This window comes from Epinephelus moara, chromosome 9 (assembly GCF_006386435.1).
Source record: "Epinephelus moara isolate mb chromosome 9, YSFRI_EMoa_1.0, whole genome shotgun sequence".
NCBI classification, from domain to species: domain Eukaryota; kingdom Metazoa; phylum Chordata; class Actinopteri; order Perciformes; family Serranidae; genus Epinephelus; species Epinephelus moara.
In genome coordinates this window covers 37,565,111-37,584,037 of record NC_065514.1, presented here as the reverse complement: position 1 = coordinate 37,584,037, position 18,927 = coordinate 37,565,111, and the positions used below count along the sequence as shown (strand labels likewise).

Sequence of the window (18,927 nt, the reverse complement as noted above, 5' to 3'; positions counted from 1 at the left end):
GGGGATGCTTGTGTGTGGCAATAGGGACTGAGTGGGGGGCTGTTAGGGGGCTCTGAGCAACGGGGGCTGTTACAAAGCTCTGAGCAATGGGGGCTGTTACGGGGCTCTGAGCAACGGGGGCTAATACGGGGCTCTGAGCAACGGGGGCTGTTACAAAGCTCTGTGCAACAAGGGCTGTTACGGGGCTCTGAGCAACGGGGGCTGTTACGGGGCTCTGAGCAACAAGGGCTGTTACAGGGCTCTGAGCAACAAGGGCTGTTTCTGGGCTCTTGGGAACAGACATTGATTGTACAGTACAGGTCTTTAAGTGAGCAATTAATTGACTTCTCCTTATGATGGTTTTGTCACAGTTGAGGCAGTGGAAATGAGAAACGGCTCTGCATTTGAGGCTGCATTTGCAGATACGGTATTCTGCAAGACAAAATATTTATTACATTAGAGCTATTATAGCGGTACTACACTTTAATCAATTAATTAAACATGTTGCACTCGTTATGAATTGGGGGCACCACCTTCGCTAGAAGGAAAATTACTGTAGCGGATTAATAACTCTGTGGATCAGTTATCAATTTGTCTGTACACTTATCAATTATGAATCAGTCTCATTACCTGGGTTATGAATTCTACCATACAGTGATCTTAGAGTTTCTGCTCAGAAGTGATATCCACAGAAAACGACTTTGGCGATAAATGAAAATCTATTTAAGATTACAAATCAACAAATGAGTAAATGAATAATCAATGAAGTAAATGGATAATAAGACAAAATCAAACAGGATGTATAAGTATTAGGGCAAATCATTCAATCGTGATTTACTTTGGCGATAGTGAGAGAGTGTGTGTTTATAGATACTGATGGGTACGCGGAGATATTTGATCGTAATCACTTATCTAAGAAAACTGAATTAAAATCAACACAGCTAAGCCTCCTGTTTGACATCAACTCTTATCACAACACTGCAGCGGCAGCTGAAGGAAGTTTTGCCTACTTCTGTACAGAGACTCGTATTATAATATGTATAATATGTTACAGTAAATTCAGACCATACCTCCATGGTGGACTGCTCCATCCAAGTGATTTCTGAGATGGTAAAGAATTTTATGAGTAAATGGCGTCCGGAAAGGACAACAGGGACAATCATACGATTCTGCTGCCGGAAAAACAGACTCTTCAGTGGCCGGGAAATGGGTGGGATGCTGTGGACATATCCACAAAAAAAGAACAACTGACCATTAGATTCAAGATACACAAGGCCTATTAGCATTAGTGTTCTTTTACATTCAGGTTAATTCATTTATTCAAATAAGCTTTAAATACAACATTTAAATACAACATTGTAGCTGCTACAAGAAATGAATACCAAACAAAATTTCATTGCACTGACAATAAAGCTTCTTAATTAATTAATTTCCACGTTAGATAACTTTTTTGTTACGTTACATAACTTAGCGTCACTTTCGATATATACATACGCAATGAAAATTCCACACACGCACACACACACACACACACACACACACACACACACACACACACACACACACACACAGCTAAATTAGAGTTACAACAACGCTAACGCTAACGCTAATGCTAACAACGCTGACGCTAACGTCGCGTAGGATAATGTTACCACACAAGCTAAATGTTGACCATTAACCTACCAAGATACCCTAAAGTTATACAGTAACAAAAGCGCCATGAGATGTGAATAAAGCTTTTCATTTATTGCATTTATTGTTGCAACGTAATTTCACATACCGACATGACTTTCCCGCTTGGTCTTTTTGCCGAGAGGGAAGATGGGAAGAGGTGGAGTAACTTAAGAGGTGGAGTAACTTGGGGAGGATTTCTATATTTGGGATTGTTGGACGGGGCTGGACCTTTGTGTGCGGGGCTAGACATCCAGCCCCGCCTTCCCGCAGGCCGCAGCCGTTACCCTCTCCAGAAATGTGGCATTTTTGCCGAGTCTGACATGGGTCTGAACCGGTCAGAGCACCTAGGCAAGATGGCAGCGGTATTGACGCATCCCACAAACCAGGGTGCGGCATCTATGTATATATATCTATGGGCATAAAGGGCTCACTCACTGACTCACTGACTTGACGATTTGACAATGGGACAGCCCTCACACACTCACGCACTTCACATGAACGCGCCTCTAAGTCAGTGAGTCTGTAAGGGATCGGATTGGAATTGGGCCCAAGAGGCGAAGCTCCGTTGAATTTTTGCCAACAGCCACTAGGGGCGCTACCGCCATTTTGGACTGTTGAGCTTGGACTGTTGCGCCCAGACAACATGCAAGATGTCAAGGAGAGAGGAGAAAAAAAGTAAAAGAAAACAGTGTAGTGCAATTAACTGCAACAACTATCAGTGGAACACCCCGCACCTGGCCTTCCACCGTTTTCCGAAGGATTCCGACAGGTAAGAACTCCTGAGGTGTAAGTTTTAAAGTGTTTTAATTCCATTTAATATGCCAGTTTTGGAGGGAAGATAACACTTATAGAAGATTAACTTAATTACTTCTTCAAAATCACCCCATAAGCCAATCTACCAATATATGTATATATATCTATATATCTATATATATATATATATATATATATAGATATTTATACATACATATATATATGGCCTCTTGGACTATTTATATCAGAACTGATTACTGCTTTAGCATTAAAATATATCATATTAAAATAGCCTATATATTATTATTATTATTATTATTATTATTATTACTGTCCCCTTACTGTACAAACTGTAAATAAATCATTATTCCTGACTATGTGACGTCGCCATTAATGTGTTTCTAGTTAAAATATTGATTTTTAAATTTTTTTTTAATTTTTTTTTGGTATTTTGGCTTATGGGGTGATTTTGATAAGTTAATCTTCTCATAAGTGGGTGTAATATGTAGAGATGCCATCTAGGCCGTTTTTCTTCGTTTTTTTTTTTTTAGTCTATATTTTGCTTTACAAAAACGTGAAAAGACAGCTGTGACCAAGCTATCACGAGGTGAGTAGCATTGTAAGCATAATTAATAGCGATATACTTCAGTTTGTCTGTGTGTTTTTGTATGCAAGCGGGTCTGCTGCGGTCTGCTGACAGTCCAATATGGCGGTGGTAGGACGAAACCATGGGCGAGTCTGTTGCTATGGGGCGTTTTATTGAGCTTCGCCTCTTGGTATCCATGCTCTTTGCCCAAATGGTTTTAAATCGTCTTTTATTCTGAAGTTATGGAACCGGAATTGAAAGTGGTGTACTAGGGTGAGCCAGCAGACTGAACTGGGTTACAGTTGTGTTATGATTTTGCTACAGTGCATTATTAGTAATGGAAAGAGTATTTGTTACCACTGGTAATACGCATGGATAAATGGGGCATTGTGGATATTTCTTTCACTTATCGGACGTGACTTCTGAGGTGAGACACCGTAACGTTAATAGCCTAACATTAACTAACACTGCTCTGGGAGGCTATGATAGCAGCTAACGTTAACCACAATATGCTAACCAAAGAAAGCTTTCAGTGATGTTAGCCTTAAGCTGATGAGCTAACTAGATACAACCAATGTCATCTGCACTGACATTCGTAATTACATCTTTTATAGTCGGAGTAAGTAACAACAACGTTATATACCTTGCCACGACTTGTAGGACGTTCACGCTGACTTAGCTAGCGTTAGCTAAACGTGTAGTTACGAGTTTTAAGTTAGCCAGTTAGCGAGGCTCAGAAACACTGGGAAACAATAGCTACTTAACATCAGCTAACGCCAAACTAGCCAACGATACCGGGAACAAGTAGGACTTTATCATGTTGTTGGGCGAAAGATGTTTTAGTAGCCTATCACTTGTTATTAGCTCAAAATATAAAGCACTCCGTCTTTTAGAGAAGCCGACCAGAAAACTGTCCACTTGTAATGGTTTGTCTCAGTGGCAAAGTAGGCTAACCTTTTATCAGATTTAACATCCGACTGTAGTTTAGTTATAGCTGCAGCTAGTATCAAGCGGATAAGCTCTTTGCAGGAGCTGGCTTTTAAAAGTTAAAGACAGGCCCGCTGTCATTGGGAACTATTAGATATGAGTGTAATAGTATGTTTTTAGTCACCTGGTGATGCTTGTCTACTAAGATTAGATGTAGTGTTAGCGCCTGAGTGTGTCAAGACATCCTGCATGTAACGTACTAACATCTGAGCCAAGTTAATGTTAGTCCTTGCACCCAGCTCTCATATCCTGTTGAAATTTCAAACAGCTTTGTGTTCACAGTGTAAATACTTGAAACAGTCACGGTTATGTTTTGTAAGAGGCTGTTTTGGTACAGGTCAATAAGTGTCCAATGATGGCTAACACCTAGTTTAACGATTTATTGAAAAAAATGTCAATATTGTGACAACACTATTATTGTGACAATACTCCTCTTGGTTCTGATTGTTGAGTGGCTCCAAGCTAGTTCAGATAACCTTCATGGCCCTAGTTAATGGCATTTTGTGCTATTTTCATGAAACATATTTAATGAAAGATGACTTAGGGAAAGTAACCGGTTGTCTACGCCTTCCAAGTCATAAACACACAGTGCAGATTTACACTGTAATGTATGAAGGCCTTTAATATATATTCATATTCTAGGCTGACTGTTCATTGAGCTGTGTTACCCACATTTGACATGTTGAAAATGTCGCGAGTCCAGCTTCATCAAGCTCTGTTTTACTTAAGATTTTTGCAGAATTCTCAGTGTGAGCATCAAATAAACTACTTTTGGTCTTTAAATATGCCTTTGACCACCAAAGTGTTATTGGTTCCATGGCTTAATTTTGGCTAACAAGTATTGTAAAATGTACTGGGATTTAATATTGGACTTCCTTGCATCCATGAGCTTGCAAGTGATGGAATAAAAAAAAAAAAAGATCTAAAAACAGCAGGATTTGTAACATGGGTTTATGGTAAAATGTGTAGCTTCCAATCCTAAACTGAGATAACCCTCATGACAACACTTTGACATCATCAGAGTTATTTTCTCAGACATAGTAAAGCTCCTTTAGAGCCACAGAAGAAATTATCCAACTGTCTCCACAGGCTGAGCAGTACTTTTTGTGAAAAGTTAACTGCATTAAAGCAAAATTAGTGGAGTGCCTCTTTTACGGAAAGGCTGTGACATTTACCAGGCAACAAGGGCTTGACATAAGGATCCTACTGACTAGGCTTGGACACTATATCAACATTATTGTCCAACAGTTATCATGAATGCAATATTTCAAGCACGCCTTGAGAATTTTTTTTTTTTTTTTTTTTTAAATTTGGCACAACATTTCCCTCAGACTCAAGCATGCACTGATTGGTGGTCAAAGGTCAAAAGTCAAGGTCATTGTGACCTTGTCCATAGCATTCTCAAGGTCCATCCCATTCGTTTGAACATGATATCTTAAGAACACTTTCAGAGAATTTCTTCAAATTTGGCACAAACATCCATTTTAAATCAAGGATCAACTGATTGAATTTGGTGGTCAGAGGTCAAAGTTCAAGGTCATTGTGACCTTGTCCATAGCATTCTCATGAATGCTGTATCTCAAGAATACCTGGAGGGAATTTCTTCAAATTTGGCATTTAAACATCTACTTGAAATTAAGGATGAACTGAGAAAACTTTGTTGGGTAAAGGTCAAAGTCATTTTGACCTCACAAAACAAGTTTTTGGCCATAATTCAGGAATTAAATTGTAATTATGACAAAATTTCACACAAATGTCTAATAGAATAAAACAATGAAGTTATGACATTTTATATCCAAAAGGTCAAGGGTCAACCTCACTGTGACTGGGGCATCCATATTTTCAGATACATGGTTGTAAACTGTAAGTACAGCTTCGTGGATTTGCTGAGGCATACCATACATCTGCAAAGCAGTAATTTTTGTTTTGCAGTGATATTGTAGGGGCAAGCAGGTGTTGCCGTTCAACGCAGCGCTGGAGGACCATTTCATGAGCCGTTTTCTTCCCCTCTCTGCCCTATTAATATGAGCTATATTCAGTCTCTCTCTTTTTCTTTTGCCTTTTCTATGCTTTACAGCATTGTTGTATTAAAAAAAGGTAACATGTTAGTATATGTTTGTTGCTTTTTGTAATTACCCATGTAGCCCTAACTCTAGCAGGAAAGATGTGCACTCTTGTTTTCAAAAAGAATGCTAATAGTCCTATTTGACAATTCTTTGGTTTGAAACCAAACAAAAAATGAGACTCAGAGAACGTTAACAAAATTATTTGTGAGCTGTGGGATAAAAAGTCTGGACTAAAGATGGAAACACCACAAAGAGCAGCCAGACCAAAACTCCTACCGCCATGATCACTGGAGCTTTCACAAAGGCAACAAAATGTAAATTTGACAGTTAACTGTGGCGAGCCTTACGAGGGTTGATTGATCTGATTTATTGATCTCAGCGTGCCCTTGTGTAAAACAGTGCTCACTGTACACTGCGGCCACTTTTTGGCCACTTATGGGTATTGCAACATATGCATCTTAAGTCCATAGATATTTATAGCTATGTGCTTCACCTGACTGCTTTCTTGCCTTTGCACAGCAGGGTAATCACAGCATCAGTGTCAGACATTCGGAAAATCACTTTTCTTCCCTGTAACATCCAAAGTCCCCACTGGTATTTCAACATGCCAAATGGAAGTCGTCGAGCACCATAACAAACTGAGCTTCAGACCCAACATGTGTTTAATTTTAATACATTTTTTATTTGGCTCTAACATTCAAGCTTAATCCACCATTTTCTGCTTGCACCATGTAATAACTGTTATTGTGCTCCAAACAGGTACTGGCACTTTTCCTGTCTTGAAAGCAAAGAATAATCAAGAAAAGGAGATGGAAATGATGATTGCCCTCCACTTGTCATCAGCCACTTCTTTAAGACGCTTAGAGAGAGTCTAAAAGAAAGTGAAAAGGATCCTCTAAAATTCAGGCAAGACAGTGAAACAAAGAGAAGAACATCCAAATCTGTAAGCATTATAGAGCAGAGGAAATGGCTTTCTTGGACAACCCAGCCATTATTCTGGCCCACATCAGACAGTCTCATGTGACCAGTGATGATACAGGAATGTGTGAGATGGTACTAATAGACCAGGATGTGGATCTGGAGAAGTCTCAACTGGCTCTGGTGCCTGGCAGCAGCTGTGGGGGGTCAGGCTCCCTGAGCGAGGGGAGTAACAACCTGACAGACAATCATGCCTGTGACCTTTCCCAGTCCATGGACATCACCTCCAGCTGGGACTTTGGCATCCGTCGGCGCTCCAACACAGGTAGGCTCATCTCCAGGCTCTGGCTGGTTAGCAGGGTAGGCTTTCTGTCAGACACACCTCCTTCCAGTCATTATGGCAGGAGCAACCAGAAAGCCTATCCTGCTGTTGTTTGGAGTGGGGTTTTGTTTAATCTTGGCTAGTGGTTTAGTGAGGCTCATGTCAAATTGTGTGCTATTGAAGGTTGTTGCGGCACAAGTGGAAAGCATGGGGTTAGATTGCAGTTCACAGGGTGAATCTTTTTAATTGTTATGAGGTAAGTAGCACAGATCACATTAACAATAATTAATTTCCCTTTTGGATGCTAGTAGCATACTGGGCTCATCAAGCAGTCAAAGACAGATTCTTTTTTATTATGCCATCAAGTAGACAATCATTTTCAATGGGTTTTAATAACATAGTTAAGGATGCCAGAGCTACTGTCACCCCTGCATCACCTGCTGCTCCAACTTTTTCAGAATAGGAGTGCGACCACTTTCTCTCCTTCGTTGGTAAGATAAATGACAATGACCAAACATCACCCCTTGTCCTTCCAGACTAACAATCCTAGAAATCTCTTCTCCAATTTCACCACAAGAGCTCACCAATCTTGTTAGTAATATGTAAGCATTCTCTAGTCCACTTGATTTGTACTCACTCCTTTGTGAGAAAAAAAAATGTGATTGGTTATATTGGTCTTTTCTTGCTCTCTATAATCAATACCTCTTTGACTCTTTGTTCAAACACCTCAATAAATCAAATCTAAACCCCTCCAAGTTACTACAGCTAAGGTCTTAAAAAAAGCAGCTCATGCCTGTCTTACATGAGCAGTTTCAGTATGTTTTTTTATTAGCAGCACTCAACAGAGACACCTCCTCTCATCAGAGTCTCAAACAAACTCTTAATGCCTGATGATGCAGGGGAATGTTCTGTATTTGTTCTGTTAGGTCGATCACCATATCTTGGTTGAGAGGCTCATGCAGTGGGTGGTAGGGATGCACCGAAATGAAAATTTGTGGCCAAAGCTGAAGCCGAATAATATTAAACGCTTGGCCGAATACCGAGTACCGAATACCGAATATCGTTGTTTAGTTTTTCATTCGTTTTTGCAGATGAACCCCCTCCAGATTAGTGTTGTCACGGTACCAAAATTGGGACCCACTGTACGATACCAATGAAAATATCATGGTTCTGAGTAGTATCACGATACCACAGCAAAAATGAGGCAGATGTGCCTTTTGTCATTTATAAAAAGATAAATCACTTTTCTATAATACATCAATGATATTTCAATGGAATAAATTACTTATTGACTTATTCATACTTCAAAAACAGCATCAATAAGTGATTAACATAGGGGGGATCAAAATAAAATAAATAAATAAAATAAGAATCAACCAGCCACCCTCCTCCCCTGACAAGTCCCTTCATAAGTAAAGAACAGTCCCTAAAGTGCGGTGAGGTTTGTGGGCCGTGAACGGCTCGTTTCTCCTCTGACACGTCACATACCTGTGTTCGGCTGGCTCGGCTGTTCAGGTACTTTTGGGCAGTCATGATGCCAAGAAGAGGATATTATTGGAGCCGACTTATCCGTCGCCGGTAAGCCGATTGCTGCCGTATTTGACAGGAATACATTACTGTCTGTGTCTGTGACCTCCGTTCAACCCACAATCGGTGGGATTTGCCTTTCGTTTCTGCTGCTGGTTGAAATCTGTAGGCTGCTCGCACAGCGTGCTGAATGATTTAAGCCTATTTTGCTCGCTTAAAACTATTTTTAGTTGCAAATGCAAGTGCTGTGACGGGCGGATCGCTACACTGCCGACATTTTACTCCACGCGTCACGGCACTCTGTTTGATTGCGTTATCAAAACACGCCGCTATTATTCGGCCTTGCTTTTAACTTATTCCACCGAATACCGAATGTGTGTTTTTTTGCAATATTCGGCCGAATATATTCGGTTACCGAATATTCGGTGCATCCCTAGTGGGTGGGTATCTCTGAATATGCTTTGGAGTGCTTCTCTCCTTATTTTTTAGGCAGAACTTCCTCAGTTACTGTTCATAAATATGCCTTATCAACTGAATCTCTGTCTTATGGTGTTCCCCTAGGTTCTTTCCTGGTTTCCAAGCTGTTTGTATTGCTTCCTCTCGGGCAGATAATACATCATTTTAAGGGTATCCAGGGTTTCCCCTAGAAAAGTTATAAGGCTCGGTAGTATCTTTTGATGGGGGCTGACGTGGGCTGGTAGCCAAGTGTCTTTTTTTGGGGGGTGTAGCATAACATAACCGTACCTCTTTTTTTTTTTTCATTTTACATTTTGAAAAATGTAAACATTCAACAGTGGCTGATTGGTTATAATTCTTATTGTGACAGTCAAAACACTAAATTATAGCATATAGTCAATCAGAAAAAAATATATAACACAAATGTCAACAGTGCTCCATCATAAGATAATGACCTGTTCACCCCTGAATTGCAGCTTGCAGCTGGGGGAGCTGCCGGGTAGTGTTGCACGGTATACTGGTACCAACGGTAGACCGCGGTACTTAAAAGGATAGTGCACCCAAAAATGAAAATTCAGCCATTATCTACTCACCCATATGCCGAGGGAGGCTCAGGTGAAGTTTTAGAGTCCTCACATCCCTTCCGGAGATCCCAGTAGACAGGGGCTAGCAACAAAGCTCCACCTAATGCAGGCTTGGCGCCCCAGATTAAAACATCCAAAAAACACATAATTGAAATCACAGAATATCTCCACACTGCTCGTCCGTAGTGATCCAAGTGTCCTGAAGGCCCAACATTAAAAGTTGTTTGGAAAAACGTCAACTGTTTTTAGCCTCATTGTAGCCTGTAGCTCTACCTGCTTCTGTGTACACCGAGCTCACGTGTGCGCGCTTGCGCGCAAGACCAGCAAAAGCACGTGAACACACATGAAGGCGGTGCCGATGTCTCATGGTCTCGCGCAAGTGCACACATGTGAGCGCCGTCCACAGAGAGGCAGTTAGAGCTACAGGCTATAATGAGACTAAAACAGAGTTTAAATGACGTTTTTCCAAACAACTTTTTATGTCGGGGCTTCAGGACACTTGGATCACTACGGACGAGCAGTGTGGAGATATTCTGTCGTTTCAATTATGTGTTTTTGGACGTTTTGATCTGGGTTGCCATCATCCATTAGGTGTGCAGTTGTGCTGCTAGCACCTCTCTCCTGGTATCTGCGCAAGGGATGTGAGGACTCCAAAACTTCATCTGAGCCTCCCTCGGCATATGGGTGAGTAGATAATGGCTGAATTTTAATTTTTGGGTGCGCTATCCCTTTAAACACCACGGTACATATGATACCATCATGTTGGAGTACCGTAGTACTACGGTACCTCACAGCACCACTACTGTGGGATAAGTTCAAAGTCCAATTGCAAGAGAGTGAGTGTCCATGTGCCGGCCAATAACAGCTCACGCTGGCCAATAACGGCGCACGCTGGCCACCTGGCACTCAATATGCTGCTGCAATGGTTTGTTTTCCAGTGACATTTCAGGTATTAGCTGAGTTATTGAGTGTCTTTAAGCAGTGAAAGCTATTATTAATTTATTTTTACTTGTAGACTCGTTTTGTTTATATATGCTACAGTGATTTGTTTTCCACAGAGCTCTACGGTGCGAGCATTTTACACGCATTTGCGACTAAAAATAGTTTTGTGCGAGCAAAAGAAATCATTCAGGAGCACGCTGTGCGAGTACAGATTTCAACCAGCAGCAGAAACAAAAGGCGAATCCTGCCGGTTGTGGGTTGAACAGGGGTCACAGACAGGAATACAGCGGAGCACTATGGCTACCGCAAGATAACGCGGTTTACCGGCGACCGAGAAGCCCGGCTCCAGGTGAATAAGTTGGTGTCATGTCTGCCCAGTAGTACCTGAACAGCCGAGCCGTGGCGGCACACAGGTATGTGACGAGCCGTTCACATTTCTCTCTTTGTGGCAGGTAACGATCCACAAACCTCACCGCACTTAAGGGACTGTTCTTAACTTATGAGAGGGGGAGGGTGGCTGGTTGATTTTTGGTTGATTTTATTTTATTTATTTATTTTATTTTGATCCCCCCTATGTTAATCACTTATTGATACTGTTTTTGAAGTATGAATAAGTCAGTAAGTAATTTATTCCATTGAAATATCATTGATGTATTATAGAAAAGTGATTTATCTTTTTATAAATGACAAAAGGCACATCTGCCTCATTTTTGCTGTGGTATTGTGATACTACTCAGAACCGTGATACTTTCACTGGTATCGTACCGTGGGTCCCAATTTTGGTACCGTGACAACACTACTGCCGGGCTTGCAATACACTGGTGGAAACCCTGATATCTCCTACCATGCAGACAATATTCAATTATACATTTTGTTTAAGCCTCAAAATGTCCCTAAACTGTCTGTTATACAAAAGTAACTTAAAGCTAAAAACTGAATCTGTGGGGGTGTCTGTGGCTCAGAGGTAGAGCGGGTCATCCACCAATTGAAGATCAGCGGTTCGATCCCCGGCTCCTCCAGTCTTCATGTCGAAGTATCCTTGAGCTAGATACTGAGCCCGAAATTGCTGCCAATGATGCTTCCACTGGTGTGTGAGAGTGTTAAAAACTGAGTAGCAGTTGGCACCTTATATGGTAGCCTTGGCCACCAGTGTATGAATGTGTGTGTGAATGGGTGAATGTGACTTGGAGTGTAAAAAGTGCTTTGAGTGGTTGGATGACTAGAAAGGCACTTACAAATGCAGGTCCATTTACCATGAATGACAGATAACTTTATACTGAGAAAACAGAAGTTCTTATTTCTGCCCTCGCTGGCATTGTCCTGAAGGTGGTACAAAGTCTTGTCTTTCTTTACTTTTTTTGTTAAATCTCCCCTCCATAATCTAGGCTTTGTAAGGACCAGGCTGTAACACTTAGGTATCTACATAAGGGTGACATGACACTATCATAACTAGGGATGGGAATTGATAGGATTTTATCGATATCAATGCCACTATCGATTCTGCTTATCGATCCGATTCTTTATCGATTCCCTTATCGATTCCTCCTGTGAATTAATGATATCACCTCCTGTTGTTTGTAANAGCCTCCTAACGACACACCTCCTGCCGCATAGAAATGTTTCAACGCCGTCTAACTGTTAACCACACAAAAAACTAATGGCAGCTTTCACAGTCATAAGCCAGCATTGGCATACAGTTATCTGTGTCACAACAGCCACAATGAGTTGTCATTAATGTTACTCCTAGCTGGTGATATAGAGATAAATCCCGGCTCACAGCCTGAGTGTCAACACCACACAGCAAGTGCAGCTAACTCAGGTGAGGCAGCTAACGCAGCTAGCCCAGCATATTATAACAACAAATAGCGTGCAAATCAATTCAGCTGCCCTCATCTTACCATCCTTGGTGTTCCCATGAAATCCGACAACAGGAGTGGGGACGCGCCGAGGCTCCACAGCGGGCTAGCAGCTCCAGTGAGGCGAACAACAACAGCGTCCTGCCGCCGTCTACCTGGAGCGGGGATGCGCCGAAGCTCCGCAGTGGGCTAGCAGCTCCACGGAGGCTAACAACAACAGCGCCCCACCCGCTGTCCACCTGGAGCGGGGATGCGCTGAAGCTCCAAACTGGGCTAGCAGCTCCAGGGAGGCTAACAACAACAGACCGCTTCTGTCTCTCCGCCATGACGTCTTTTTTGTTGTTGAACGGGCTGCTGACTGACGAGCATAGATTCGGCGTAATGAAAAGAATCGATAAGGGAATCGTTAAGCATAAAGGCTAATGATGTCGATGAATTGGACCAATTGGAACCGGTTCTTAACAGGAACCGGTTCTCGATTCCCATCCCTAATCATAACTATGACATGACACTGTCATGAACTTGTCATAAACATTATACATGTTATAAACGTTTATGACTGCTGTCATTAAGTGTCATTCGGTTTTTGTAATGTCATGATAATTATTATGTCAGCTTGTCATAAACACAAAAAGAGGTGCATTTCTTGTTAATGTCAAGTTGTTATGACAAAGAGATCTTCTGGTAATGTCATCCTGGTTAATGTCAAGTTGTCATGACAAAGACAACTTCTGGTAATATCACTTTGATTAATGTCAAGTTGTCATATCAAGACAACCCAAACAGTGTCAACTTGTCATTACAAAAACCAAATGACACTTAATGACAGCAGTCATGAACGTTTATGACATGTACATAATGTTTATGACAAGTTCATGACTGTGTCATGTCATAGTTATGACAATGTCATAGGGCTGGGCAGTATGACAAAATTTTCATATCACGTTTTTTTAAAAATCATATGGGTTTCACGGTATTTGACGGTATTTTGCTTGAGTTTGGCCCAGTTGACATGCTGCTGTGTTGTGCAATGGCCTATTCAAGTGCCTGAATTTGTTATTTACGTGACAACGCCTGAACGCAACACAGGCTCCGCTCCATTAGTGCCGTGCTCCGTTATAATTGTCTCGGACTCGGGTCGGCTTCGGTCAGGAAGATGCGGCCTGAGCCGCGCTCTAGTGTGCTCCCCTGTGTGTGTGTGTGTGTGTGTGTGTGTGTGTGTGTGTGTGTGTGCGCGCGCGCGCGCGCGCATCTGGGCAAAATGCCGCCGTGCGCGATACAGAGCGGAGAGGAGAATTGTAAATGCGGGACCATGTAGAGACAGAAATGACATGCTATCATGTAAATAAGATAAATAACATAGGGCTATTTAGTTTGTTTAATAAAAGGACAAGGTATAGACCTGTTCTATAGGCCTGAATATGAAGTGTCTGTTGCACCAAATAATATAACGGTAGTTTCTAAAGAGCTAAGACGGGAAAAAAAAAAAAAATGCGCCGCTGCTAGTTACATATAGGGGAAACACTGCTCTTTTTGGTATGAGTTCTTCTGGGTCATCGTGTTCTTCTTCAGCAATGTGTGGAGTTGCTTCGCTTTTAGGACTCTCGGCAGCCATTCTCGCCTCTAAACTTTTCTCGAGTAGTACTCTCGCCAGCTCTAGCATGCCTGTGGTGTGCAGCGGTGAAATGGGTCCCCGCTGAGACACTTTCCCGCCGCGCACGTTCCGGACGTTGTTTGGGCTTTTCACCGGTATTGCGGTATATGAAAAATTCATATCATAATGAAAATAAATACCGGTTTTCGGTACGAACCGGTATACCGCACAGCCCTACAATGTCATGTCATTCTTATGTTGGTACCTTCAAGTAAAGTTTTACCGACCAGGCTTTGAGTCTTGACCAGCTTGTAAATTATTTAGTTCACTCCCTTTTCTACTAGCTGAGGAAAGCTGTTAAACTCAGGCCTATTGTGCCCCTAGCTGAGATTAGATCCTCCTGTCTTGACTTCTGCAATTCTCTTTTTACCTGCCTTAGTGAGACATGGCTGGACTGCTTACAAGTAGTTCAAAATGCTGCTACCAAGCTTTTGAACAAGCCCTCTGAGAGGTCTCATGTAACACCAGTTTTGATTTCATTACATTGGCTTCCCATCAAATGTAGAAAAATGTCTATTTAAAGTTTTCTTTAATGTAGTCAGGTGTCTGAGACTGGTCATACACCTGCCTAAATTAAAGAGCTACTGCATCTTAGATCCTCTGATCACTGTTTCTTGGTTGATCCATACTCCAGGCTCATGACCAAAGGAGACTGTGTTTTTGAGGTTGTAGCTCCTAAACTTTGCCCATTGGACCTCTCAGTGTTTATCAGAATCAGAATCAGAAATACTTAATGATCCCCAAGGGGAAACTGTTTGCGTTACAGGTGCTCCTTACAAGAGTAGAAAGATAAGTGAAAATCTAAGAAATCTAACAAGATTATTTACAAATACATAGTTCAAATAAACAGGATTATTAACAACAACAACAACAAAACAAAATATACAGGTTACTATATATATAGTAACCTAAATAGATAATACACAGAATATATACAGTCAAGGTAAAATGGGGTTTTTGCACAAGTTAAATTATTGCACATTTTGACAGTGGGTGAAATAGTCTCAGGGCCACTCAGAGGGAGGAGTTGTACAGTTTGATGGCCACAGGCAGGAATGATTTCCTGTGGCGCTCAGTGGTACATTTTGGTGGTATGAGTCTCCCACTGAAAGTACTCTTGTGCCTGACCAGCACATCGTGGAGTGGGTGTGAGACATTGTCCAAGATAGTTCGTAGCTTAGACAGCATCCTCCTCTCGGACACCACCATCAGAGAGTCACACTCCGTTCCCACGATGTCACTGGCCTTGCGGATAAGTTTGTTGAGTCTGTTGGTGTCCGCCACCCTCAGCCTGCTGCCCCAGCACACAACAGCATAGAGGATAGCACTGGCCACCACAGACTCATAGAAAATCCTGAGCATAGTCTGGCAGATGTTGAAGGACCTCATTCGCCTCAGAAAATAGAGACGGCTCTGGCCCTTCCTGTAGAGAGAGTCAGTGTTCTTAGCCCAGTCCAATTTATTGTCCATGTGTACCCCCAGGTACTTATAGCTCTCCACAATGTCCACACTGACCCCCTGGATGGAAAGAGGGGTCACTGGTGTCTTGGTCCTCCTCAGATCCACAGCCAGTTCCTTTGTCTTTGCCACGTTGAGCTGCAGATGGTTCTGCTCACACCATGTGACAAAGTTATCCACTGCAGCCCTGTACTCATCCTCACCACACTTGGTGATACATCCAACTATGGCAGAGTCATCAGAAAACATCTGAAGATGGCAGGTCTCAGTGCAATAGCTGAAGTCTGTGGTGTAGAGGGTGAAGAGGAAGGGAGAGAGGACAGTCCCCTGCGGGGCCCCGGTATTGCTGACCACTCTGTCTGACACACACCGTTGCAAGCGCACATACAGTACTGTGGTCTGTCTCAAGTAGTCTACAATCCAGGACACCAGGGGGGTATCCACCTGCATAGCTGTCAGCTTGTCACCCAGTAGAGCTGGACGGATGGTGTTGAACGCACCAGAGAAGTCAAAAAACATGACCCTCACAGTGCTCGCCAGCTTTTCCAGGTGGGTGTAGACGCGGTTGAGCAGGTAGATGATGGCGTCCTCAACTCCAAGTTGGGGCTGATAGGCGGACTGGAGGGGGTCCAAAAGTGGCTTGACCATGGGCTGGAGCTGCTCCAGGATGAGTCTCTTCAGGGTCTTCATGATGTGGGAGGTGAATGCCACGGGTCTGTAGTCCTTGGAGCCACTGGGAAGCGACGTCTTTGGCACAGGAACGAAGCATGATGTCTTCCACAGCATGGGGACCCTCTGGAGACTCAGGCTCATGTTGAAGACATGCTAGAGTACTCCACATAGCTGGGGGGCACAGGCTTTGAGCACCCTGGGGCTGACACCATCAGGGCCTGCAGCCTTATTTGAGTGGAGNAGGGTGTTGGGGTGTGAGAAGGAGGAGTGGAAGAGGAGGACAGAGTGGATGATGGTTGTCCAAGACAGACAGCAGAAGAGTTGGGGGGGTGGGCAGGGCCAGCAGTGTCAAATCTGTTAAAAAACAGTTTCAGTTCATTGGCCCTGTCCACGCTGCCTTCAACTCTTCTGTTGTTGTTGGTCCTGAAGCCAGTGATGGTCCTCATTCCTTTCCAGACCTCTCTCATGTTGTTCTACTGGAGTTTCCACTCCAGCCTCCTCCTATACCTCTCCTTAGCCTCCCTGATCTTCACCTTCAGTTACCCCTGTATTGTTCTCATCTCCTCCCTGTTACCAGCTCTGAAGGCCCTCTTCTTTGCGTTGAGGATGGCTTTGATGTCCTTTGTTACCCACGGTTTGTTATTTGGATAACAATTGACAGTCCTGGCTGGGACAGTGGAGTCCACACAGAAACAGGACATCAATGTCCTCCCCATGTGGCTCACAGAGTGCCTGCCAGTCTGTCACCCCAAAACAGCCCTGCGGTGTCTCATAAGCCTCCTCCGACCATCTCCTCACTGTCCTCAGGCTGGCTCCTAACTAGTGGTACATAGCAGGGGTTGAGATGCACCAAGTTGTAGTCTGACCTACCCAGAGGGGGGAGGTGGGAGCAGCTGTATGCATCCTTGGCGTTTGCATACAGCAAGTCCAGTGTTCTCTCTTCTCTAATAGGACAGCTCACATACTGAGTAAAGGTGGGCAATGTTGTTGCCATGGTGACGTGGTTGAAGTCACCTATGAAGGCACTCGGGTGTTTAGTCTGCAGGCGGGCTATGGTGGAGTGAATGACGTCACATGCTGACATCGGGTTGGCAGAGGGGGGGGGTGTAAACAGTCACAATAATGGCATGTGAAAACTCCCTGGGCAAATAATACTTCCTGAGTCCAACAGCAAACCGTTCAATGTCTGGGCAACAGATTAGTTCTTTAATAGTAATATGGTCAGGACTGCACCATCGGTTGTTGAGCAAGCCCCCCCCTCCTTTGCGCTTACCGCTCTCGGTGCAATCCCGGTCGGCCCGAACAGTCTAAAAGCCACTGATGGAGACATTGTTGTCATGAATGTCCTGGTGAAGCCATGTCTCAGTAAAGACTACATTCCAGGTACTCCTTCTGACTCCTGGCAACCGCTGTTAGCTCGTCCATCTTATTTGCCAGCGACCTCACGTTGCCCATGATGAGAGAGGGGAGACAGGGCTTATATTTCCTCTTCTCCATAACCCTCCATTGTCTCAACTCTGCTTTTTTTCCCTCTGCTTTTTAATTCCTCCCCTGCATCCTCTGTGTGCTTTCCTCCACATTTCAGCTGGGATCTCTGATGTTCCGACCAGCAATAGGCTGATCTCTGGAGTAAACAATGTGGCTATGAAGTTGTTGCGTAATGGTGCCGGGTCCGAATGAAAGAAGTAATAATTCCAGTGAGGAAACAGACCACAACTCTCTCTATCAGCATGTTTGGAGAGTGTGCAGTTTCAAAATATCAGTCATAAAATACAAGCACAAGTAATAACTCAATAAAAGCAAAAAAGTAGGAAAACTAAGAAAACAAGCAGGAGCGACTGCAACAGGCTGCAAGCATGGGCACATGCGCACTGTGTAAAACAAACAAACAAAACAAAACAAAAAATTGCAGTTTGACCAAAAAAAAACAGCAAGTGAAAGAAGAGAGCAAGTAAATGATATGCAAAGATCCCAAGATGGTAGGGCTGGGTGATAAATCGATTTTATCGATTAATTCGAATTTGTAGTTTAGGCCGATTTGTTTTAATGAAAATCGAGTTTCTATTTAAAATCCGCCACCGCCGCTCCACGCTGGGCTCCCGTAGTTCAGAATGGGCTCACCCCTTCCCCCCGCATGCTTGATACACAAACAACATGGCAGCGAGCGGGGAAGAACTCGTTCTCAAGAAAGGGAACGAGTTCTTCAGCGCTTTTGTGTGTGTGTGTGTGTGTGTGTGTGTGTGAGAGAGTGTGTGTGTGTGCGCGCACGCGCATCAGGGCCAAGCTCCGCCGTGCGCGACACAGAGAGCAGAGGAGGATTTTAGACGCGCACCGTGTAGGGACATAAATGACATGCCGTTGTGTAAATAAGATAAATAAGTGTTACCAACGCCAAGCTGGCAGACCCCCGAACCGTAGTAAAGGGACCTCCGAAGACCATTAGCTCCTTTAGCTTGTGTTAGCTCGTTGTGGCAACAACACATAAACAACGGG

General features: G+C 43.2%; 1 protein-coding gene and 1 long non-coding RNA gene across 3 annotated transcripts in view; one reads left to right on the top strand and one right to left on the bottom strand.

Moving 5' to 3' along the window:
* Nucleotides 1–67: 67 nt before the first annotated feature.
* LOC126395344 (uncharacterized) lies at nt 68–1,822 on the bottom strand. The gene is made up of 3 exons (XR_007570433.1): nt 1,760–1,822; nt 1,050–1,197; nt 68–411 (listed from the first exon to the last, which is right to left on the bottom strand). It is a non-coding gene; the product is annotated as an uncharacterized LOC126395344 (long non-coding RNA).
* Nucleotides 1,823–2,017: 195 nt separating this feature from the next.
* mapkap1 (MAPK associated protein 1) overlaps nt 2,018–18,927 on the top strand; it is a 98,645-nt gene continuing 81,735 nt past the window's right edge. Inside the window, exons 1-2 of one of the 2 annotated variants that reach the window (XM_050052704.1) lie at nt 2,018–2,422; nt 6,805–7,288. In XM_050052704.1, the coding sequence (XP_049908661.1) occupies nt 7,012–7,288 (277 nt within the window). In that variant the 5' untranslated portion in view covers nt 2,018–2,422; nt 6,805–7,011. Of the gene's footprint in view, nt 2,423–3,105; nt 3,420–6,804; nt 7,289–18,927 lie in introns of those variants that run through there. The other variant, XM_050052703.1, reaches the window with a different exon arrangement.